This window comes from Chaetodon trifascialis, chromosome 5 (assembly GCF_039877785.1).
Source record: "Chaetodon trifascialis isolate fChaTrf1 chromosome 5, fChaTrf1.hap1, whole genome shotgun sequence".
In the NCBI taxonomy this organism is placed as follows: domain Eukaryota; kingdom Metazoa; phylum Chordata; class Actinopteri; order Chaetodontiformes; family Chaetodontidae; genus Chaetodon; species Chaetodon trifascialis.
Window position 1 is genome coordinate 21,216,519 of NC_092060.1, and position 25,705 is coordinate 21,242,223.

Here is a 25,705-nt window from a genome sequence, read left to right on the forward strand (position 1 = left end):
AAAAACCGCTTTTTACACAGTTTATTTCTGTTAAATAAATTAAAAGCACCAAAAATCTGCAAAGATGAAAACAGGTGCGAGTGTTTCCTTTAAACGTACCTTAAGTTTATGAACAGATTATGAAAAAAAAAAAAAAACAGAAGACAAAAAGCAAAATACAAATACATCAGTTGATACACTGGCAGGAAACAACACCTAAAATTAGAGGTTATTGATTATACTGATTTTGTTGCTGATGGGATGGTGGTAGTATTTCTACAGACAAAGTGAATAAATAAATGACTATTATAAAATGGTTCTCCCAAATATTTTATTCCGACCGTTCATTCGAGCCCAGGCCGCCTTTTGGCAAAGCTCGGCTCGATTACGACCAACAGAAGAATCTAGTGTATTGATGGCAATAAGGCAGAAGAAACTACACGAGGAGCAGCTTCAGCCCGACAGGCACTTCTTTCAGTGCCATGATTGTCAGTGTTGTCACATTAGATCGAGTGCTCACATTGTCCAAACATCGAATCTCTAAAATTTCTGTAATCACTACATTACTGGAGATACTGAGCACGAGAAATTAAAGTCAGAAATGTGAGTGTTTTTGTCCACTGGGAACGCTAATGCTGACATCTCTTGGGTAAATCTGTTAAAGATGAAACACTGACTATACACAGCATAGAAGTTCCTTATTTCAATAACCATAACATGTTATGCAACAGTGACTGCAGAGAAAAAAAAAACTCCTCTGTGGCACAAATGAGAAAGGCGCACAAAGACAGGCTGCATCCTGCAGAGTAGTGAACCATTAAATCTTACTAAACTTGCACCCAGAAAATTCTGCATCACTTAAAACAGGAGTATTACTCATCTGCATTTACCACGAAGAACTGTGTCTTGGCATCACACAGGCCGTAAAGCAACAAAAATAAAGAGCTTTAAGATGTGGCAGAAGTGAGGAAAGAGACATGTAAACACAGATATTAACAGTACCACCTTCATGACAAACATGACAAACCGGAGACTCATCACAGATTTGCACCACCATACCGACAGGCCCAAGAAACAGGGAAACAATCACTATTTACATGATTTAAGACATTGAGAACCGCAGAGGGTGACTCTTCACTTGAATCCGTTGCGCCAGGAAGTTAGCGTGTTAACAGACTTGTTTCGTAACTGAAGAGGAACTGGCAAAAGGAGATGTAAGGCTCGCGGCTGAAGTTACACAAAAACACAGCAAACATTCACCTTTTCGATAACAGGACGATAAAAACAAGCTGAAATATTTTACAACCAACGTGGAGCTGAAAATGAACTGTAGTGGGAACAAAAAAAAAAAACTGTTCAGATGGTGCAAATTCAGAAGAAAAAAAATATAAATAACAGGTAAAATACAATGGGTGTGGTGATGCTCACAGATGTTCCCCTCAGTTAAACTGCTGCAAAATGGATGATTGTCATGATTTAGCTTAAGCTTAAATATTCTTAGTATATAGATTTCTATGATTATCCCATTTCAATCTATTTAATGCTTTAAACCATTTACTAGTATTCAGTTCATTTCTCCAAACTTCAGGAATTTCCTTTTCTTTTGTGTACTTGAGTCTTTCGCTTGGATCCATAGTGTTTCCATTCATACCACTCACTGTTCAGGGGCTATTTTGGCATGAGCGCCTACTATACGAAGGCTCAGCTGAGGAGGAGGCACGGGGGCCTTTAGGTTATCAGAAAGTGCACAGGCATCAGTTCAAACCTCCTCCAAGTGCTTCAAAATGCAGCGAGCGGTCATTCTGTGAATGAACTGAAGATATGACACTTGATAAAATCATCCTCCTACATGAGTCTGTGAGCACTGTGGTGCCAAACACCTGCACTGGTCTCCAACAGATGACACAATACCAAGTGGATCATGTTACACAAGTCTTACAGGTCCAGATCCATTGCCAACAGTGAACCAGGTTGGGGATCAAGTCGAAACCTGACTGACGTCGTGAGGACCATCGGCCTCGGTTACTCCTCATCTCCTGACATGAGGAAACCCAGAATGAAGTCGATGGCTTTCTGCCGGTCGTGTGGGGTCTGCTTGCCCATCAGGTTGGGAGGCGGTCGAATAAGGAGGCTGGCAAAGAGTGTTGCTAGAAGACAAGAACAGGACAAGGAAATAAAGATATGGTGACATAAGACTTGTTTTTCTATGGAGTAAAATAAAACAACTTTACATGTTCTGTATTATCAGCAATGTATTCAGTTGTTTGTAATCTGCAACCTCACCACTAGATGCCACTAAATCCTGCACACTGGACCTTTAAACAAGGTGGTGGACATTAGCCCAAACTGCCTCGGTGGTGCTGTGTGGAAGAGGTTTTGGTTCTAGCCTGAATTCAATGCTGGTTAATTAATGTATTTGTGCAGGATTTGGGGTAAAAGTTTGAATGAAATCATGATAATTTTATAAACACTGTGAAGCATGATGTCATTTTGTCTCCTGACACTGTTGGTATTGTTGAATCTTGTTGTGAGGATGCAGCTCAGATGTTACATAATATGTAACATCTGAGCTGCATATTATGCTGTTTTTATAGAAGTACTGTAAAAGAGTAGCTTGTGGTTACAGTATCTTATAGGAAGTCAAATAACTGATGTTGAGAATAAACACAGAGAGCCACAAATACAACAATCCAATTTATACTACAGTGGTCTTATTTTTCTTCAGGCATGGTGCTTGAGACTGATACACTGGGGTAATAGATCACACACCAAATTAGCTCTTAAATGAACTGCAAAGCAGAGTGAACGTTAACATAGCAGGTCTCCATTTCATACCTATGAGGTTGGCTGTTAGGTTGTTGTTGTGGGAGTGCTTGAGGAGCTCCTTCAAGAAGGCCATTAGGTAGCGAAACACGTTGCGGTGAGCCCGGGGCAACTGGGAGATCAACTGTCAATCATCAATAGTACACAAAAAGTCATCAGATACATGACTGTATGTAGTATAGGGCAGAGAAGTCCTTTTCTGTACAACTGCAAGACAAACACTCCTTAAAGGAAACAACGCCTGACTGGAAATTATCACATTGTAAACTGCAGCATTAATAGATAACCACACGCTGTTTTATGGGTTGTCACTGTACCTGTTTGCACAGGCGGCTGTCGTGGGCGCAGTCTAGGCACCGCTGGTACAGTTCATAACACACCACTGGCTCCGGCAATGCCTCCAAGAAGATCAACAGAGCCTCAGCAACAGAGTGGTTACACCCAACTACACGAACAGTTAGGGAAGAACAAGCAACTCGAGTCCAAAGTGGGCCTGCTGAGTGCGTCATCCATGTGCAGAATAACATAATAAACGGGAAAAATGTTTACCTAGAAAGCTCATTTGACTTTGGAAAGCAGGAAACTAACCCTGTCCATGACCATTTTGACTTCCTAACACAACGAGGTAACGTGATTACTGTATTTACTGCTATTATCATCATGGTAGTGCTAAAACATACTTGTGGTCAAGACACAACAGAGCCCAGCTGTGAACTGAGTTAATAACTTCATGTCGCTCGTGTGTCTCTGGGACCGGCTTCATAAACAAGGATACGGACAGAGTCCGGGATGCTGGTGTCCAGGCAGTCGATGATGCTCTGCAGCTCCTCCTGCAGACCCGGTGTCTGGAACAAGTCCTCCTGGGAAGACATGCAGAGACAAATATGGAACATTTCAAACAGCTCCCAGTCCAATTAGTATCACTAGAGTCAGTCATTGTGTGGTGCACACCTTAAAATATCATCTTATTGTGCACATCAAGGTACTTTTTGGAAAAATACTCTCGTAAGCTGCAACACTACAGGCTGTTTTCCCTGAGCATTTGTGTTTATCACTCCTTTGAACAGAACATTTTAGATAAAGCACATAACACAAATACTCTGCTGCTTAACATCACAATTACAAAATTCAACAAGATGTATCCCTCACTTTCACAGTCTCAGCAGTCTTATCAGCTCTCAGTGATAAACTCTCCGTAGTAGCGAGCACTTTATCTGCTGTGGCCGTCTCACCTGATCGCAGGACTTGGTGAAGAGATGGTTGACAAGGATCCACACTTCCTTGGGGATCTTCAGAGGTTTGTCCTCAGTACTTGCTCCATCCACCATCAGGAAGCTCACCTTTGACTTTTCCTGATGAGAGATAACACAGTTACTATGTTTTACATTGACAAACTGTAGCAGAGACATTAGATTATTTCCCAGCTTAATAGACAAATATTGTCTGGAGTCTGACTGATTTTATTGGCCCATATTGGCCTATCGCAGATATATCAGTATTGGAATTTATACTTTCCGATATTTGGTGAAATAGTTTGCTGTTTCAGTGCACTTATGTCATTTTGGACAATAAAGTTTATTGTTTAACTGAACAATGACCTGCCTCCAAGAGTTTGATAACCACATTTGAGGGATCAGAGATAGAGAGAGAGATAAAGATAGATAACATCAATCCAGTGATGGAGAAGGAGCAGCACTGAAGTCAGGATTATCTCTGGGTTCTGGAGACTTGAAGGAGAGCCATTTCAGAAAGGGCTTTAGAAAGGCAGACATTCCTTTTGTTTCTGGAAATGGAGCCCCGAGACTCACGAGAGACGTCCAAAAATAGCCACAGCTAGCGAGGCTATACATAAATGCAGGGGAAACTGGAGTGGGCCTTTAATGGGGACGATGCTCAGATAGCATGCAGAACGAATGCGATATTCTGTAAAATGTTTCAACACCCACAGCTTCTACTGTGAACCTTTGGGGTATTTACAGTGAGGTGAATCTTTCAGAGGGGATTCAGATCAAGAAAGCTTTGAGATAAAATGTACAAACAGCAACACTGTACAGAAACGGGGCCTCATTTATATTCTAAGCTGACATCTGTTTACTCATGCAGCTATTCAGTTTCACTGCTCGGTAACAGGTTATGAAATGGAAGAGGAGACTTGTCGTTTGGCTTCATCAGAGTGTTTGAGCTTAGCCGAACAGACGCTAATACTTCTTCTCATTAGCTTTAATCATGTGTATGAGGGAGCTGTGCAGCAAGGGTGACCTGCTGTGAAATGAGATTTGGTGTGTTGGTGTGCGTCTAACTTTTGCTGGACTGGTGTACCCTGTCCTCAACGGGCCAGGGGAGATTTAACGGGTGACTGATCCACACACACAGATTATAACAAGACCGACCCGGCGTGGGCCGTGACCGCCTGCTTTTTGAAATGTAGCACGGGTATGCACTGATTCAATCTTCTGATTAGCCACTTTTTAATCGACCTAACAACGGCAGGCAAGTGTCAGTGCACAATACTGTAGCTGCAAAGCGCATATTACAGGAAGCACACCGTGTCACTTATTTTCTGAGAGTCAGATGAGAAGTTCGATGCCACTCTTGTGCCTGTGCATCAAATATGGAGCCAGAGCTAAGAGGCGATTAGCTTAATTTAGCATTAATACTGGAGACAGGGGTAAAGAGTGAGCCTGGCTCTCCACAAAGTTCAAAAATACATCTACCAGCACCTCTAAAGCTTAATAGTTGTTGTGGCTAAGCCTTCAAACTCATGAATCTGTTACTAAAGCTGGACATCCTGGATCAGAGTTCATGTCTCCCGATGACCTCTTGTGTTGTTTTAACACATGACCGTTTTCTGGCTGAATGCCCGTTCAGAGGTGGTTAAAACAAGCTTCCCTCTGCTTGCAGTCTTTATGCTAAGCTAGGCTAATTGCCTCCCAGCTCTAGCATTCCACACTCAACCTGCAGACACGATAGTGGTACACAGAATGTGAATCTTTAAGGTTACACATTAACAGGGTGCAGCCTGAACAGGGGCTTTTGTTGAGATCATATCCTGAATGACTAATTCTAACATTACTTAACATGACAAATTGAGGGAGGTCAATTAAGTGTCATAAAGCAGAAACATGATCACTGCAGTCTTGTCACAAAGGTGACATTGACCCGGAGCGGCCAATAGCTGATCAGTATCACTGTTAATATTTTACCTTTTCCATGAAGCTGTCCTCTCCCTGAGCAAGAAGCCAGCCCACAACCACAGTGAAGAGTTGGAAAGGAATGATCAAGGCAAGGAGAGGCGATGAAGAGAAACAAAAGGAGAAAGTGGACAGCGGCGGTATGCATAAACAGAGAATCAGAACGCAGATAGATTATGGATTGTTCTTGCATAAATCATTGATCAAGTACACCAGGCAAGTAGGAAAATTGAATAGTTTCAACAGAAATAAAGGAGCACTGAATGATAAAAGCACTATATTCCAAAGCCAAGATTAAGTCAAAAATAGCATTATGGAAACAGACAGAGGTGAATGTGTGAAGACCAGAGGAGTCTATTTATGTAAAGCACTAATAAGGGCCTAACCTGAGTCAGTTTTCCCTGTTCTTAGGAGCTCCCTTCCCATGTTTTTGCCACTTCCTCGTTCCCTTGGCCTCTCTTGGCCAGAAATATACAGGTTGAGACACTTTAGCTCTCCAAATATAGGCTCTCACTGTGTGACTGAGTCTGTCCTGAGGGATTGAACAAGCCCTCACACGTTCCTGCTCTTGGTTTCAGGTAGTGAAGAGCTACAGAGTGAGGAACAGCCATTGGATTACAATCTGACCTGAAGTGTTCTGTGCAGAGAAAGGTTTATGTTCCACAATCAACTAATCTGATAAATGTATGTCCCTGTCCACTAATCCTATAACTTTGAACTGGTCTGACTGGATTTCCCTTTGCATGGCCGCTGGACAAACTGTCCCTCACCAGGTCGATGAGTTTGGTGATGGGGATCTCTCTGATGGGCTTCTTCATGCGGCACAGAGTGTCCAGCGAGGTGCCAAAGCAGCTGGGCAGGTAGTTGCCAGAGATGGTAATGAAGTAGTCCTTGCCACGGTCCAGATGGAGCACCAGAATGTCCTCGATGGAGTCCTCTCCAGAGTTCAGCAGTGTGACAGAGTCTTTACTGACATACACCTCCAGATAGATCTCCAGGGTCTCATCTGTTCAGGAAGTTAAAGAAGAGGTTCACAGGGAAACTCTCTGAGGAAGTCTGATGAGGACATTGTCAAACTATCTGTTGTTTTTGAGCACTGATTATCTGCTTTTCTGTACAAACATAACACATCTGCTTTGCCTTGTTAAACATAACACAGGGGTCAACATACAAGGACAATATCAGCCAAAAGGTGCAACAAGCTCTGGTTTAAATGCAGCAACTAAAAAGGGGTGAATGGAATAATCCTTCACAATGACAGTATTACAGTGGCAAAGAGTACAAAGCTGTCCTGAAGGGAGAAAACTAAATCTATAATCTCCCTTTTACATTTCACCATCAATAATCAAAATACGACATGATCACAGATCTAAAAGTCGAGGTAAGAAGCCTCGGGGTAATCAAAAAAGAAAAGATTAAGATAAAAAGGACTCACTCGGCTCTAAGAATCCATCGCATGGCTCGGCGCGGAGCCAGGACTTGCAGTACTGCGTGTCATTGAGTTTGGGGATGAAGGCGAAGTGACAGGGGACCTGCCCGTCATTTGTTATTAGGAAGCGCTCCTTCTGAAGCTGCCGGAATTTCACATTCTCAAATGTAAACTGCAGGATGGAGACAGAGAGGCGGCATTAATCAAAGATTATCCTACAAATTACAACAGGCGGCTCTGTTATAAAGGTTATTAGTGATTGGTGCCTGAGTTTATATCACTGAGGAAGAAAGATAAGAGTCAGTGTGATGAGTGCACATGTATGTCAGGGCTTTATTTTTACCTCTCTTCTGCTCAGAGATAAAGATGGAAGGAAGTCATTCTCCATTCTGTCCATCGCCCGAACAATCTCCTCAAACACCTTTTTGTGGCGCTCCTCATTGACCACCTTAACCTGTTACACGGACAAAAAGGTCCTCTTTATCGATTTTAATCAATAACAGCATTTATTACATCAAAATCATCCATATTGTCAAAACCCTGCTTGTTTCAACCAAAATCAGTCAGCTTGGGTTTTTTTATTTGACACCATTGCTTCTTACCCCAACACTGAAGAGGGAGCTGACAGGCTTGTGATCACTAGTTTGCAACTCCATGTGACTCCGGTATTTGAGCTGCCTGACATTCTTGCCCCTCCACAGGATTCTGTCACACCAGGCCGGGACACGGCACTTCCCACTGCAGGAAACAGCCACAGCATCAGAGGCAGAGTGAAGGGTCAGACATCAGACACACGTACAGTACTGCTGACTCTGTATTAGTGTAATGATAAGGACAGGGAAAGTTTCAATACTGGCAAAACTTTATCAGGAATCCCAAAGAAGACAAACTGAAACTGAGGACCAGTTAGAAATAGTAATAAAGTCTTGGAATGAATCTGTGTATTCAGTCATTTTAGAAGAAGATACAGGGATATGTTTTTACCTTGAGTCCCATCGATCTGTTTTAGGGTCGTACTTATATGTGGGAATGAAGTTGATCTCTCCCTCCATGAAGTCTGTGAAGGCCCTCTTCGTCTGCCTCTGAATGTTCAGCTACACAGTGAAAAGCAGCAGCATTGCATTACTTGGTAAAAGAGTCGAAACAGAATCCTTTACTGTCCGTTATTATCATCACGCAGAGATAAAAAGGATCAGATTGCATACAACCTGTGCACCACTGGCAAAACAGCTTCAGCTATGTGTCTGTCTAACCTGTATTTATCAAGAAATCTTCACTGTTTCACTTTTTTCACCATCAGACATTTACAAAGGTTCACACACACAAGAGAGTTGCAAAACACAAGCACAGCCCACTCATACATGCAAGGGAATCTTACTAATGGCTACTGAGCCCAAGTGCGAACTTCTCTTATTTTTTTGTCAGAATGATGAAATGCTAGACAGATTATTCAAGTACAACTTTTAAAACTTCTAAGAGAAGCTGTAGCCAACTATAGAAGCAGAGGCAGTGAAAGAAGCCTGATTTCTGTACCCGCAGTAATAATTAACACAGCTATTTCTTTAAGTTGGCCTCACACTCGTCTGTGTTTTTAAAGAACAAGAAAAAGTGGAGAGGTGTTTTTCAGCTGATCATCGGTGCACAGCACTGACAGTCTCTTACCTGATCGACCTCCTGAAGCTTTTTTAGCTCGTTCTTAGCAATGTACTGTTTGACCTCTGCAGCATCGTACATGAACAGACGATAGTTTAAATCCCCAAGCCAGATTACCACACTGAAAGACGAAAAGAGACAGATATCTTAATACGACAGAACTGGAGCACTGGAGAACTGTAGGCTGAAGCTCATATTTGTAAAGCTACTAGACACAGTGACACAAGAGCTTTGTAGTATAGATTCATTTAGTTTAGCAGTTCACATGATTTCAGAGCCGCGTTCTCCATTTGGACATGAACGAGTGAGGAACTCACTCGTGCTTGACGATACTGAGTGGGGGGTGGTCCAGCAGGTGGAAGGTCATGCGGGCACATATGTCTTTATAGTCTTGGTTGCGGCGCTCAAAGTCTTCCACGTGTGCTGCTAGATGGGAGTTGACGATGCAGAAGCTAGTGTTGTGGAAAACAAACCTCACTGCCACGCCTCCTTTGTTCCCCTGGGGGAAAAAAGAATTTACATTAACAAATGAGGCTGACGATTTGGCATATAAATAGCCCCTTATTTCAATTTAGGGAAATGCATGCAGGAATAAAGCCAGCGCAAGATGATTAATATTAAATAAGTCAAACAGAAGCCAAGTGCAGTATATTGTATATACTTCATGAGAAAATGAAATGCGATTCATGCGGATCTAGATCCAGCTGCAGTTTTTGTAAGTATTTCTTCACACTGAGGGATACTGCATGGTTGAATATTTCACTAATTTGTCACGAGCTACTGCACTTGAGTGAAAAAAGTGGCTCATTTATCCCCTGACTGTACATCACTGTGTGTATTTTGAGGGATGTGGTCTGAGTTTAGTGTGAACAAACCATTTTTCCCATGATTCCCGTCCCCACATGCTCTGCAGCCACTTCTTTTATGTGATTCTTGTGCGTCTTTTTGACAAAGACCACAAGCATCATTCCAACTAGTCGTATGATCCGAACCTGTAGACATAAAAAAAAAAAAAAGAAAGACAGCAAGTTAGTCCCTTTACTGCATCAGCATGGCAGGACCCGACAGTCCAAGTCTCATTCATGGTTCGGTGTCTGGCCCCCATGTGGACAGGAGGAGCTGGGGATTGATCTGGGTGCTCTGCCTCCTTTCTCGACTCACCCTCTTGTACTTGGCTTTTGGGTGCAAGCTCCTCTCCACAGATTCCACCCACTGCTGCTCCTTGGACGAGTCCATGTAGAAGAAAGCTTCAGTGCTCAGGTCCAGCTCTTGAAAACTAAAGTCATAAACCACCATGGATGTAATTGAAGCAGGAGCGGAGGAGTATGTATGAGGTTATGGTCAAAAAAGTACTGTATGATGAATTCTCACTGACCCCAGGGCGTAAATATCAGGAGGCTCTGTGTCACAGCAGAGCCACGGCTCGAGGCTGCTGTCTGGAGACTGGCCGTTCACGTTCCACGTCCCTGTGAAAAACCTACAGAAACACAAAGCAGAGTTCATGCACAGAGTCAGGTTAACGTGTGCATTTTTGAATTGTTGTATTTCTATATCAAGGCAACCAAACTAGCAAAACACGGAATACAGAAGCTCCTCTCACCTGAAGGTCTCGATGTCCACATACTCGTTCTCCTTCTTACCCAGGCGGTGTTTGATGAGGTATTCTCTTTGTCCGGCCTGGCTGGAGAACATATCCTGTCTCATGCTGTTGGTGGTGGGGCTGTCGCACCAAGACGGTTGCCTGTCCACGCGGTCAAACCCTGACCTGAAACTACTGGGATGGAAAAAGCAGGTATTATTTAACATCAGCAGTATTTTAGATTCTAATTTCTAATTTGGGATACTAAGCGTCCTGGACTGCAGTTATAAAATCAGGCTTCCATGAAATGTCAGTTTCCAGTGTTTCCAGTAAACCCGACATCGTGTCATGAAAGGTTAACTTACTCTGTTTTGGTGCTCGTGATGAACGAGTTGTCTTTGGCCTGTAGGGAGACAGCTCTGTCTTTAGGGATGGGTGGAGGAGGCAGAGGGTTGGATGGCGTGACAGATGCTTTGCGAGGAGGTAGAGGAGGGACAGGAGGAGGCTCCCTAGAGGCTACTAAGCGGTTCTGATGGTTCTTCTTTTCCTCCACTTTGAGAGCGTGGTTGAAGTTGTCCTCAAAGCCGAAGTCTGAGGCGAGTGATTGAACTGGATCTTCAGAAAGAGTGAGTTCAAAAACAGAGGATTCAATCTAACAGCAACAGAAACAAATATAGAGGGCAGAGACTTAAGATGATCTGAAACATATCGGTGCCCTTTATACAACTTTCTTCTGATTTGCAGGATCTTTCTGGGCGTTAACACAGTGTGTCCATGTATTTATTACCTGTCCTAGTCTGATTTGTTGACATGCTGTTGTTGAGGTTGGGAGGCAGTGCACTGGTCGAGTTGGGCGGGTTGACTCCAGAGCCCACAGAGTTAGCAGTCTTGTTCCCTCTTTGCGGCGGGATTGGGACTGGTCCTCTAAGGGCTGTTGGTGCAAGGTGCTCCATCGCTTTGGTTTTCCTGAGTTTGGATTGAACTGAGAAAATTAAATGGCATTGTCAGAAGGAGGCACACCATGATCCAAGCTTACCACAGCCTTACTCAGGCACAAAGGAGCATCTTTCCAGGGATTATCTTAAGCGGTGCAAGAAAAAAAACAATGATGGAATTACAGCGTCTTCAAGATGAAAGCTAATCTGCCTTATTAAAGGTTTCCACTTTACTTAAGTAAAGTCAGAACCTCTCTGAATGTAAATATGAACATAGATGAAAATGAGCCAACACCCAGAAGAGCAACGTTGTCATAACAGCAAGTAGAGGATACCAGCTACCAAGTGGCTTATTGATAACAAGACTGAGGAAGGCATGTCACTATATGATGTTATAGGAAATGAAGGCACATGATAGTAGTAACAGTGAAACTTGATGAGCAGGTTCTGCGAAAAGAAATTATTACAACTCACTGCCCAACCAAGATCTTGCTTCAAAATCTGTCATTTCTCCAGGGTGTTGGCCAGCAAAGTGGCAACCAAAACATGACTGTATCAGCCAGAGTTTGCACACATATAAGAAATGCGATTAGGCAAAACCCACATAAAAAAAACTAACTTTTCAGTCTTTGTCTACTCTACTTGATTAAAGATAATCATAGGAACATTTGCAGATTATTACAGTTTATCACACACAAGCCAGGACACGTATGCACCTGAACATAATTTTCATATTCTGTGATCTCTGCACAGCTGACAGTGTTTGTGGAGATACAAGATAATTCACTCTGTAATGAATGAAAGGTGATTTTTTAAATCAATTTCCATCATCCACAACTGCATGTCTGATCCATTTTTGTCAATGAAACCTCCAACGCCATCTGAAGAATACAAAACAGCTACAAGCATTTCATCAGCATGCTATAATCTGAGGTGGTGAACAGCTAACAGGTTGGCTATAACTAAGTAGTCTCCATTGCTCAAAGTTTACTTTGCATTTCCATTATTACAGGAGAGCAGCAGAGATAAAGACACATGTTCTGCAGTATTTACCCTCATGATTATCTTTTCACGCAATCATCTCACTGTTCCCAGTCAAAAGGTTGCCATGGGTGCAGCAACAAAATGTGTGGTGAGCCTCTAAACATTGAGGTTCCCAACAGTAGCGCCCAAACACCGTTAAGGCCAATCAAGCTTTCCCTACAGATGTGATAAAACCATAGGAGCAGACTTATTCTTATTGCTGGTGGCACACACAGAGAGGCGACAAACATTTCTTAAATATATTGCAGGTTTACTTTAAATGCATGAATTGACATCACGATGTAACGCCTCATAGGCCGGACTGTATGTAAATTTTGTAAATCTAAGATTATATGGCAAAGAAAACATCTGCCCCTAGTTGTCCATTATTTTCATTATTTTTGTTTTCATTTGCCACAAATCTCAAAATGGCTCTTGCAGACAAACAAACTGGTGATGCATGCACACAATAGTTGAAACTCATTTCATGGAAATGTATTCAATGCTGAATGTCAAATAAAAGCATAAAAACACAAGCTCTAGCACTTTCTGGCAGCATTCACAGAGGTGGGCTGGCACCTGCAAAACCTGCAGCCAAATGAGTTTTTCCACCAGAGCTGGGTGGCAAGAACGCACAGGAAATCAGCGAGCGGTGTAATGCACCCTCACCGAATAAATGTTAGATGAGTGATTAAATAATTAATCATGCAACTGCTTTAGACTAGACAGTGGAGTCTTACCTTGTTGCTGAGCACTCTTCACCTGGGCGAGGAAAGTCTGAGTCCGCTCATCTTCCTGAAGTTCCAGCAGCAGCTCGGGGGCTTTTTCTCCTTTGATTCGTATCCTAATACGTGAGAGGGCTGGAGAGGAGCACAGAAAACACACACACTTACACACATGTTGGACACCTTTAGACTATGCAAACACATTAGAAATGCAGACTGTCTAGAAAGCAAAGCCAAGTGATTTAATAGTGAGATACTTCAGCATTCTTTCAGAGAGCCCTGGTAACTCATGACCAGCGTCTGGGGCTAAATAAAGGACAGTTGGCTGAAGGCATGCTCTAAAAATGCAGTATGGCTAGAGAGGGGTTGTGTTGCAATAAATGCCATGTTCTAGCTTTCTTTTGTTCCCACAATAAACCCTTTCTTCCGGCAGGCCTGAAGGACAAAAACAACACATTTTCTGTATCGTGTCTGTTTGAAAAGCAGAAAAAAGAGGAGACGTAAAAATGGAAAAAGTACTTACAACCTACTGTGAAGTTAATGAGAAGAGCCTCTTCAGCTTCTGAAATGAAAGAGGAAAGAGAGCTTGAACGGTGCCCATGCAGTTCAAAGGTCTGCTGTGGGAGTAATCTGGAGCGGTTGTGTATTATTTCAACAGGCTAGAGCTGTCGTGTGTTGATTTTTAAATTTTGTCCTCTAAGCGGAAAGGAAATGCTCCCTGGGCTTTCACTTTCACACCACTGTGACGTGAACCTCTGAACAGTAACACTACTATGCATAGTGGGTTAAAGAAGGTGAGGTAAGGGTCAACTTTATAAACATTCATCTATTGGACAGGAATCACAAACATCTTAGAGAAAAATACAAGGAAATGAAAAATTGTTTGCAGAAGTTTCAAATATCCTGAACATTTGATTACACTGAGTCTACCCAAAACAGTTGATACTGAGAATATGATAGGACAGAGGACAAAAAAAGGGTCACATACCTCGCACAATTTCAAAATTACCATTGATGGGTATAGACAGCTGAGCCACTGGACGAGACACGACAGCTTCAGGGGTGGCCAAAACACCCAATCTGTACGAAAACACCACAAAGTCCCAGTCCCACTTAGCATCAGCTGCGACCTTTAAATTTCACTTTAATAATAAAAATTTTCAAAACCTTAAAGCATATAGGAAAGTTCTGCAGCAGCTGTTCCTCATAACAGCTACTCTCTTGCTACTGAAATCGGGCTTCATGCACAGCATTCATTATTAGAATAAGTGAACATTTACGATGCAATATGGGTAAATGTACAATTAGGATTAGATTATAATTATAAAAGGATTAAAATGTGAATTTGGGATTTACAAAAGTCTGAAATGCACATGCACACATGCAAAAGTCTCCTTTAGCCTGATTTGCAAAGTTGCTTTAGTTCAATAAGCACATAATGACACAGGACTGACTAAAAAACATTCTGCTTCACTTTGGGTCTTTAAATGGTCAATATGAGCAGCTTCAAATCTGTGATGTGGGTTTCTGTAGGCGAGGTCATATTTCACTCTCTAACAATGGCTGACTAACAGCCAGGGTCAAAGCGGCACGCTGGGCACTGCCCACCCTTCCCCTCCACTTCACAGTAAGTCTGATTACCGTTGAAGAGGAAAATGATTCAGCACTGTGGGACGAAATGTGTCAGAGTGACTCGCGGTTCTCCTGAATCAGCAAGGGCCCCTCTGATGTCGTAAACTACATCACCAACAAAGAATAAAGACTCCTCAAGGATGTGGACAAAATAATGAAAACACCTTGCAATACAACAGCCTTGAATTAAGCACAAATGATGTGAAGATCGTGATGTCTGGTTTTAGTTGAGACTGTGAGATATGTTGCTTCAACCTTGTGCTTATTTCTGAGGTTATAGTTTTCTATTATTTATCCTCTTTGCTACATGATGCCACCTTATGTTTTTATACCCCTACTTCTGCAGGAGGCGCATCAGCAGTGAAGTCTCTGAAAGCATAAATTGTGGCAAACAGGGTAGTTTCAAAAAGCACAGGACTGCACAGGCAGAGACAACAGGCGGTCCCAAGTGCATCCTCGCCAACACTGACTAGAACACGCTTACACTGCAAAAAAAAAAAAAAAGCTCTCAAAAACAAGGAAAGAAAGCAACTAAATGGGGGAAACATTACTTAAAATAAAAACAATTATCTGCCAACAGAGCTGGAAAATTTCACCTATCAAGATTTTTAAAACGAGTAAACATATCTAGTCTCCCAGTTATCTTAAAAGAAGTGCTGCCAGACTAAAAACTAATAGATTTCTCTGGATAGACTTAAACAAAGCAGTTTTGCACTTGTCATTGTTGATCAAACGGCTTTATAGTGCTTGAAATTCTAGTTTCAAGCATTAAGTTAAATTATCTTTTTAAGATAATTAGGGACAAAAAGCTTGAAACAATTGAAATGTTCAAACATAAAAACTGCCTGGTAAGAGGATATATCTTGTCAGACAAAATTCAAGCATATATTGTTTTCTGATATTTCATCCACCTTTTGTAGTATAATGAGAGCTTTAATACTAATTTACAAGCTAATAAATGAACACTGAGCTCAAATAACACTTCAGGTTTCAACTAAAACCAAACATGGTCAGATTTATGGTCAGGAGTATAGTGTGTGTGGCTTTAACACAGTCAGCTGAGGACGGAGCTTGTGTGCCCATGTGAGTCTCATTACGGTCCAGGACTAAGACGAGGAATTCTGCGTAATGCGAAGTGAGCTGGCTGCTGGTTGGTGTAATTGCTTTCTCTTTCACATTAGTGCAAGGCACAACCTGCTACAAACACAAACTACACTGATGGTGTAACACCCACAACATCCCCTTTCACGAAACGAATGCTGAATCTGCCAAGACGGGGGTTAAAATCCTGCTCATGTAAGTCTGAAACCAAATCACTACAGCTCCACAGGCAGCAGCACTGTCCTGGAGCTGACATGCAGAGTCACTGAGCCATGCAGCAATCAACTTTTTTCCCGCTGGGCTGCGTAACACCTGACACTAAAGCTTTTTGTGACAAATACATTCAACGTTTGTTTCAGGTCCTCAGGAGGACAAAACCTTGTTCACCTGACAATGCTGAATATTGCAGTGCAGGATAATTTTCTGATGGCACATTTGACCTGTTTGATTTAGCCACACAAGCTCTCTCCAACAATACTAACACTTATGTAATTTACAATAATCTCTTCATTAGATAACAGAGGAGAACCATTTGTCTCTAATGACGCTGTCATGGCACACACCTTTTTGGTACAATGGATTGCATTTTCAACCATCTTGATGCAAGTTCATTTGCAGGTTAAAAGCTTATTTGGTCTAAAAAGCATTGCAGCTATTTAGTGCATGTCAATCACAGACAGCAGAAAATATTTAAAAAAGCTCCCAATTAAAGAGAAGAATAGGTCAGACCCTTCAGATATACCATAGCGAGTATCTCCCTTCTGAACAGAAAAAGCTGTCAGAAACTTCTGCAGATTATCATCTGGAGAGCAGCTTCAAAACTCAAACATTACCTGTGACATCTCAGTAAATTTACCTACTTGCTGCCTGACAAAAACAAACATACACATTTTCAGTCATCAGGTTCTCTGATACTTACATAAACTCTCCACTGCGCTCAATTAGTGACAGTAGTCTGGGCTCCTTCTGGCCAGCCCTCAGCTCCTGACCTCTTACAGTGTGAGCATCACAATCAAGGAATTATTGTGACTGAGGATGAGAAAGGCACTTGGACATCCCAAGTTTTTATTTCAATCAACCGCAGACAGGCCTCACTTTCATGCTAGGCTTTTAAGTTAGCATGCGTGTGGTTAAACTGAAAAGCACTGGTACGTTATGATTTTGTGTTAGAAGAAGCCGTGCTTATTAAAAAGGAGGCAAATGTGACAAATAAGAAGTCACAAGGCAGTGAAAAAAGAGAGAAATCAATTCAGTGGTTATGGTGGTGAAGTTCGTGATAGCCAGGGTCATGAACAAAATCATGGCTAACGTTATTCCGCTCAGGACCAAATGGGTTTAATTAGCTAAGTACAGATGAGATTGGTCATACTGGTATGACAAGCTTGTAGTGATCTAAATTGAAAATCAACTGAAACAGGTAAATAAACTCCCACGAGTAAAGCAGCTAACTTAGTTACTCAAAAAACAGTTAACGTCCACGTATGTTGTTACCAAATAATTTCGTCAAGTTAGCAGACTTGCTAACATTAAGAGATGTAACCTGAAGAAATGATTCAGTGAAGCTAACGTTAGCCAACGAGCTACAACAAACTGAAGAAACACATTTAAAAAAAGGTTGGAAATGAATTCAAAAAGGATATTGCCAAGCACTCCTCGCTGCATATTCCCAAAGAGGACTCCATTCTTACCGATATGTAATAAACAGCGATTTATCATTGGCTAGCGACTTTGTGTTGGTTCAGCCCGGACGCGGACAGAGAAAGTTAAATCCCCACCCGGTGCGGCGGCGACTGCGGCGGCCTTCCGGGTGACAGCTGTTCAGCGGTTGTTGCTAATGCTAACCGCTTGTTAGCTTGTTAGCCAGATGTTGTTGTTACTGCCGTTGCTGGACGGGGTCACAAATGTTCAGCGGAGCCGAGAAGTCAAAACATCCCCGTCAGTGTGCGTCATTCTGTCAAAAAACACTGAATTATTCGGCTTCCCTTCAGTTCAGTGAGCAGGCTGGTCGGGCAAGCTACATGACTGACAGTTTGGGGCAGATTTAGCTATTTTGGCTCCAGTCGGGAGTTTGCTAAGTAGACTCCCTCCTCCTTCCGTCCCTCTCCCTGGTTAGTTATTCCTGGATTTCGCGTCATCTTCTTCATTTTTAAGAGGGATTGGCATCGAGTATGAGACCCATAGCGCCACCTTATGGCTAGGAGGCTGAATGCAGCATCTCAGCACTGACGGGATCAAATAAAAACATCAAGTGGTAAAATTCATAATTATCTCCATATTGAACTTTCATTCAGTGCTGTGTCAATGCCTCTGCTTGCTGCATTGGTAAAATTATCTATTTATATTTGCTTAAGTACTATACTAAAGTACAATTTTGAAATACTTGTACTTTACTTAAGCCTGTCCAATGTCCGCTACTTTATATTTCTATTCCACTAGATTTCAGAAGGAAATATTGTACTTTTTAATTCACTACATTTACTTAACTGCTATAATTATAGTTACTTTGATTTTTACATGCAAACATACTCCTGTATGACACCATTTATGATATTATACTATAGTAATACATTTCACCAAATGCTGTGTTATATCCCTAGTTATCCTTTAAATATACTGTATTAATATACTGTATTATGTTAATATGTGGGCTGCACGGTGGCGCAGCAGGTAGTGCGCGTGCCTCACAGCACGAAGGTTGCCGGTTCGATCCCCGGGTCAGGCGGGGCCTTTCTGTGTGAAGTTTGCATGTTCTTCCCGTGCATGCGTGGGTTCTCTCCGGGTACTCCGGCTTCCTCCCACAGACCAAAAACATGCTCATTAGGTTAATTGATGACTCTAAATTGTCCGTAGGTGTGAGTGTGAGTGTGAATGGTTGTTTGTCCTTGCGTGTGGCCCTGCAATCGGCTGGCGACCGGTTCAGGGTGTACCCCGCCTCTCGCCCATTGTAGCTGGGATAGGCTCCAGCCCCCCGCAACCCCGAAAGGGATAGGCGGTATAGATAATGGATGGATGGATGTTAATATGTTAGAGTATTTTATTACATTATATTCTATAACATATCAATATTAATATAAACAGGAAGTATCACTTGTTAACCATGTTGCATATTAATCTGGTGTATGCTGTTTACATATACCAGACTGCTGCTCTTAATCACACTACTGTCACCTTTGCTTTGTACTTTTGTCTATCTTCTATCTATTTTTAGTTAAGTTTTATGTCTCTTATTATTTATATTTTATTCTTTCTCTATTCATCTGTATTTATTTCTGTCCTTATGCTGCTGCAGCAACTGAATTTGCCCCCTGGGGACTTACCTTATTTTGCCTAGTGAGTACTTTCAGTTTTGAAGGTAGTACTTTTACTCAAGAAGAATTTTGAATGCTTGACTAGTGCATTGTTATTACTTTCACTTAAGTAAAGTATCTGATTACATCTTCCACCACTTAAAGGATATGTCATGTTCACAACATTAGGGTCTTCTTCACGACATAACCCTGGGCAGTGGTCTTGTGATGCCTTAAAGTGAAGTTCCATGTGAGCCCTCTTCACAGGTTTATGAGGTTTGAGCAATTGACCTGGTATTGGGAACCACTGACTTAAGACACCATTTTTTTGTCATACATTTTGCATTTGAAGTTTAGAAAAGAGAAAGAATATATATATATATATAAATAAAGCAAGTATAAAAAACAAAATATTTGTATAAAGAATATATATATAAAACAAAATATAGCACAAAACATGAAACGCTGGCTTGCATCCCCTGTGGTTCATTGTGCATTAGTTCTTTCTTTTTATGACACATTAATCAGGGGCATCACTGTAAACAGACCACAATTATCACCCTGTTAACACAATCTTTACTTTATTTCTATTATCCAACATTTGTACATGGCATCCTATAACCAAAACAAATGTAGGCAGAGAATTAGCTAAATTAACTGAGGCTTTTCCCCTGCTGTTATTTTATAACATACTATTATATTTAAAATTAATCTAAAGAACAAGTTACCTGATGCTAATCTTAATAATGTTTGTAATTAATCTAGTACATAAGGATTTCATATATTTCACTCTTGCTGTTTAGAGTCACTTGACCATGAATGACGATACATGGGAAAAGGGAGGCACAGTTAAATAGTAATGTTGTGTAATTATACTCCACAGAGGGATGCTTTAGCAGTAGTTTCACTAATGTGACTTCTCTCAGTTGTTGTAGGTTTTAATCTTATGAATAGCATAAGGGCTGGAGTCTCGATGTGGCCAGATGTCTCCGTTGGGCAGATCTCTCGTCTGTTCCACTTCACGATCGACCATCTCTACAGTCAGAGTGGAAGGACTGAAGATGTCTGTTGTGCGGTAGGATTGTGTGAGGCGACGGAAGGACGACGTGTCTGAGACCTCGTCATCAAAGAGGTCCTCCATGAGCTCCTTCCGCTGTCTCCTAGATGCTTTCAGCTCATCGTTCAGCTCAGTAACCAGATCCTTAACATCTCTCACCAGCGTGGAGCGCAGACCGAACAAGCAGAGCAGAAAAACCAGACCAGCACAGATGCCAGAGACAAAGTACAGGGCCACTCGCTCTGGGAGACCTGGAAGAAATCAAACTAAATTCAAAATGTGCAGCTGTGAGACTCAGCATGTTTGTTCACCCTGCACCAAATCATTCCTGAAAACACTACACTGGTGTTTTTAGGTGTTTTTTTTACTACAATTCACTACAAATTGCTTATACTTTGCATTACTGTGGACAATTTACCAAAAAATTCCATAAGCTTTGTTTAATTTGGCTTTAACTTCCCAAGCAGCGACAAACTCGCTGTACTATATGAAAATCAGCTTGCAGAGGTTTTAAACTAGGCTAATGATCACTGGGAACATTAAGTCGTCTTTATTGGCTTCATTTCTTCTGTGTTACCATTGTACGGTAATGTAACCTTGACAAAATATTTCAATATATATAAACACGTTCTTTACTACATAGAAAAATGGAGAGGAGCCATTTTTATATATTTAATATGTTCAGTTTGTGCAGAAGGAGGCAAAAGAAACACAAAGAAGCACATACTTATGATTAGCAATGATGTACTGTAAATGTGATGTGACTGAGCACTACTACTAAAACACCTTTGTGGCCCTTTAAATGTTATCTACAACAATGCAAAGAAATGTACATGCTACTCTGGCCTGAGGTCTCCAGGCATCAGTGCACATACCCAATATTTTTTCAATGATCTCCAGAGAGTTGGTTAAGAGCACGTTTTGAGGCCTGTAGGTGGGGCCAGTGTACCATCCACCTGCAGGTGAGAGGGGTCTGGGCTCAGGCGCCAGTCAAAGTCTGCAGCATGCAACAAAACCTGAGGATTTTCAGCCTTACTCTCACCATGTGTGTAGTCTGAGATCATGAAAGGATCTGTTGACCCTCGGCCCACATCTTCCAGCAGATACCGGGGCACTGAAGAGAAAATGAAAGGGTTTTCTTTCTATTATTTTTTACATGATGCTGCAAACCATGTCAATCACAAGCAGCAGCATCCGGTTCGTCACGTACCACAAGTGAAGGACACTCGCAGGTGTTTCCTGGTGCCAGCGAAGCAGGGGTCCCCAAAGGTTTGAGTATCAGCCAGGACGGAGCAGTTCGCTCTGCCATGACACCTGCGTGACACCTTCCTCAGAGCCGAGGGTGACAAACACTCTGCAATAAATGAAGTTTAGTAAAATTAATAACTGGAATCAGTTTGATATTGCACAGTTATGATCTCAAATCTCATTTCTGATTAGTTACATTGGAATTGTGATTAAATAGTCTCACTGAAGATGCACCGGTGAACTGATCATTTCTTTGCAATTCAACCACTATTTATACTAACAGATGAATGAAAGCACAACAGTTATTCTCCACTGTGTCTATAAACGTGATATTTCTTCCACTGTTTAGCTACAGGATGACAGTGAAGCGCTCTGCTTCAGACCCATGTCAGCATGGGATCCAGGTTCCTGAGGACAGTAGGGACTTCCATGCAGCAGGTGTCCAAACGTGGCGGAATAGATCGCGAGGACGGTCTCATTTTTGCACATCAGCCTCAGACGCTCGTTTTCACACACCAACCTTGTCCGGTGGTGCTCTGCAAAACACACGAGACACACACACACACACACACACACACACACACACACACACACACACACACACACACACGCATGTTGTGTTTATATCACTTGTGGGGACATTACATAGACTTACATTCTTTTCCTGGAGCCTTACCCTGTACCTAACCTAACCTTACCTAACCCGTAACCCTATCCTCAGTCTGCACCCTAAAATGTAATGATTTACATTAAGGGGACCTGCATTTTGTCCCCATAAGGGAGGTCAGTCCCCACAATGTGACTGTGTAAACAGATTTTTGTCCCCACAACGTGATAAATACCTGGTCACACACACACACACACACACACACACACACACACACACACACACACACACACACACACACACACACACACACACACACACACACACACACGCACACGCACACACAGATCACTTGTGGGGACATTACATAGACTTACATTCATTTCCTAGAGCCTTACCCTAATTCTAGACATAACCACTATTTGCCTATTCCTAACCCTGTACTATAGGAGAAAGAAAACAGCAAAATAAATAGATAAATAAATACTGTGCTGTTTTTAGCTCCTTGTCATCAATGATAGATGTTATGTCACTGCTGAGCTTCATTCAGTCACTGGTTTCCCTTTAGGTACAATTTTGAGGAACTTGTTCTTTACTTCTTGTTTTATTTCTTTATACTTCAACAGTTCTCCACCACATTGTACTTTATTTAGAAGCTCTATTTACCAATAACTTTGCAGATTTTGATTATGAGTACAAAATAGACATCAGCTGATACATTTTAATATATTATTAAAGGTTAAGCTACCTAGCAATATATGAATTTACTTAAATTAGCTCCAGATGCAACATTAAGGTTTTCTGATGAATGCATCAGTGATGAGTACTTTTACTTTGGCTACTTTAAATATATTTTGATGCTCATACTTTTGTGCTTAAACTTTTGCATTTTTAAGGCAGGACTTGTAACAGAGTATTTTTACACTGTAGTATTGCTATTCTTACTACTATTTTTTATGACTTGTACCACTGCTGGTTTCATTTGTGTTTTCAAATCAAATTTAGAGAAATGAAAACGGTTGAAATGGATAATCCACCACAGCGGACATCACTGACTTTTATTACTGCTTTTTGTTTTGGATAAATACAAAAACACATCAAGTTAAGTTTGCTGAAATAATGCTTGAGTTTTTATCAAGGTGCACTTGTATACTTATCATAAATACATAAATAAATACAAAAATACAAATAAAAAATTGTATGTGATGAGCTTAAACATGCAACACACACAATTTGGTTGCTTAATACTGTCAATTTATTACATGTGCAAAGAAAGAAAAATCACCTGTTTGAAATGTTGAAACCGTGACCACTACTCCCACATGATTGTCGACATAATTAGAGTTCATACTGTATGTACAGGACCTTAGCAGCATACCTGGTCTGCACTTGTAGGCGACTAGGAGGTACTTGCTGGTGAGAGGACAGGGGTCCTGACCAAACACCGGACTATAGACGGGGATGTGACAGGAACGTCGATCCTGACACTCTGACAGCACTTTCTGCAAGAGCGAGGAAACGTGTTGCGTACAAGAATCGGCTGTGAGTCAAGAAAGCATTCAAGGAAAACAAAGTGCTTTACTAAAACACAGACTTCACATTCGTCTTACTGTGGCTTTATATACCTCAATAGCAGCTGAGGAAGAGCATTCTGTGTCCTCCTCTGCAGTTATGTTTGAGGTTGCAGAGGGGCACAAATGCTGATTAGGAACACGTCGTCCATAGAAAGCTGACAGGACGGTCACAGACGTCCTGGAGGGACACTCGATGATGAGCGTGTCCCCTTCACAAGCATGAGCCGTGTGGTTCTTCAGGATGGTGTGGAGATACACTGACAGAGGACACAAGGTGATGCTGATTATTCTGCAGGTTGTGGGAGAGTTAGTTTGCATCTACAGGTGGGAGAAAATTAATAATGCAACTTACAGCAAATCAGCAGACATGCAAACGCAGTGAATGGTCAACATGCTCATTAAAACAAAGGCTGATATCTAATCTCAAACAGCAATTTTTCACTTTCATCTCATTTAAATATATAAATAGGTATAACACCTGTTTGACTTTCAAGTTTCAGATTTGATTTCTAAGCAACAAAGCAATTATTTCTCCTTGTTGGCAAAACAGAAGTGACTGGTTGACATGGTTATTATCACCAAATAATGCGTCACTTTGAAGCCCTTCATTGTCCATGATCGGCAGGTCAATAGTGTGACTTGTTAGGTGCTTTTTTTACGCTTGCAGCTCAGCCCTGCTTGTTGACTGGGCGGTGACCCAGCCGGCGGGTGTAGCCTCCCAAGACAATATGTGTGTGTGTGTGCAGCACAGAGGCAGCCTGAAGCTTCAGGGAGCAAATGAGAGGCAGTACCAGGCATTTGTTCACAATGAACTATTCTTAGGCGCCTCAGAGCCTGCAGCCGGACAAAAAAATGGAAATATCTGCTGAGGTCAGATCGAGAGGCACACTGCAGTGCTCATAACAGAGGTGTCTGAGACAAAAGCTACCTTTGACTTTGTCTGAATATATCATTGTTAATATAATGTCATCCATCATATTTTATCTCCATGAGTCAAAACAACTCAACTGTAGGTTATTGAACGCTTTGGGAGCATCTCGTCCTCTTCTATTAAGATCTAAGCTCAGGACCCTGCTTCAGGTCTTTTAGCAGGAGTGGCATCAGCTGTTTGGAAAATAGGATGTGCAGAAAAAAATCGGGGATGCTTAAGAAGCTTCCTTTGCAAACCCTTAAAGGCTAAATAATAGCCAGTCAGCAGTTTGATTTTCTCCTGAAAAAGCAATTACTGATGCCAAAAACAAAGCACTTACTAGAGAAATCAGGAGCCGAATGTGCGGTGTGTATCTTCAGAGCCAAAAGAAGAGATAAGAAGACGAAGAAGAACTCCATGGCGCTGTCATTGTGCATATCCTGCACAGCAGACCTCAGGGTTTTGTTGTGATGTGTTGTTGCGCTATTGACTGCCTGGGAGAGAGCGGTCAGTAGGTCAATGATGCCATTGTGTTTACAAGAAACAGCCACCCCCTCTTCAGCAATAAAAAAAATCACAGTTAACTGCTTTGAACCGAGCTGACAGCCAGGCTTCAGTGTTGCTTTGGCTGAACTTGGGACCATGTTACAGTATGTGCGTGTGTGTCTCTGTGGATGGATGCGTGTACATTTAATTTCATAGTTACACTATGAAACAGCAACATCTTTATACTGGAGCCACACACTGCGAAAACCTGCGATATGGCTCTTTTGATTGGTTGTTGCAGCTCGTGGTTTGAGTATAATGGTGTTTTATATTGTGAGTTTTAAGAAATCATTTAACTTTCTGGGAGATGCACTTATTTACGGAGCCCAGAAGCTGCAGCCAAGAGGCAATTAGCTTAGCTTAGCACAGGAAAACACATAGCCTGGCTTTCTCAAAATCTCAGAGA

At 41.7% G+C, this 25,705-nt stretch overlaps 2 protein-coding genes across 6 annotated transcripts; both read right to left on the bottom strand.

Moving 5' to 3' along the window:
• Positions 1-5: 5 nt before the first annotated feature.
• On the bottom strand, positions 6-18,191 carry ocrl (OCRL inositol polyphosphate-5-phosphatase). Of its 4 annotated transcripts, none has more exons than XM_070962474.1 (23): positions 17,759-18,191; positions 14,326-14,417; positions 13,861-13,899; positions 13,353-13,472; positions 11,442-11,636; positions 11,020-11,269; positions 10,676-10,849; positions 10,451-10,552; positions 10,237-10,351; positions 9,951-10,067; positions 9,393-9,574; positions 9,085-9,196; positions 8,407-8,516; positions 8,025-8,160; positions 7,766-7,876; positions 7,429-7,594; positions 6,764-6,999; positions 6,006-6,029; positions 4,035-4,154; positions 3,578-3,662; positions 3,120-3,247; positions 2,815-2,926; positions 6-2,126 (listed from the first exon to the last, which is right to left on the bottom strand). In XM_070962474.1, exons 5-23 carry the CDS (start codon positions 11,605-11,607, stop codon positions 2,002-2,004), a joined length of 2,571 nt encoding a protein of 856 aa, XP_070818575.1. In that variant the 5' UTR covers positions 11,608-11,636; positions 13,353-13,472; positions 13,861-13,899; positions 14,326-14,417; positions 17,759-18,191; the 3' UTR covers positions 6-2,001. The 4 variants fall into 4 exon arrangements, with proteins under 4 accessions (XP_070818575.1, XP_070818576.1, XP_070818577.1 ...); XM_070962475.1 differs by lacking the exon at positions 17,759-18,191 and adding an exon at positions 16,990-17,063; XM_070962476.1 differs by lacking the exons at positions 13,861-13,899; positions 14,326-14,417; positions 17,759-18,191 and having other exon boundaries at positions 10,676-10,846; positions 13,353-13,466.
• A 1,725-nt stretch (positions 18,192-19,916) lies between these two features.
• Positions 19,917-25,362, bottom strand: LOC139331213 (protein eva-1 homolog C). Of its 2 annotated transcripts, XM_070962592.1 has the most exons (8): positions 25,094-25,362; positions 23,895-24,100; positions 23,648-23,771; positions 22,046-22,198; positions 21,625-21,768; positions 21,457-21,528; positions 21,290-21,370; positions 19,923-20,665 (listed from the first exon to the last, which is right to left on the bottom strand). In XM_070962592.1, the coding sequence occupies exons 1-8, from the start codon at positions 25,188-25,190 to the stop codon at positions 20,280-20,282; spliced, it is 1,263 nt and encodes a 420-aa protein (XP_070818693.1). In that variant the 5' UTR covers positions 25,191-25,362; the 3' UTR covers positions 19,923-20,279. The 2 variants fall into 2 exon arrangements, with proteins under 2 accessions (XP_070818694.1, XP_070818693.1); XM_070962593.1 differs by lacking the exon at positions 21,290-21,370 and having other exon boundaries at positions 19,917-20,665.
• Between the last annotated feature and the right edge of the window lie 343 nt (positions 25,363-25,705).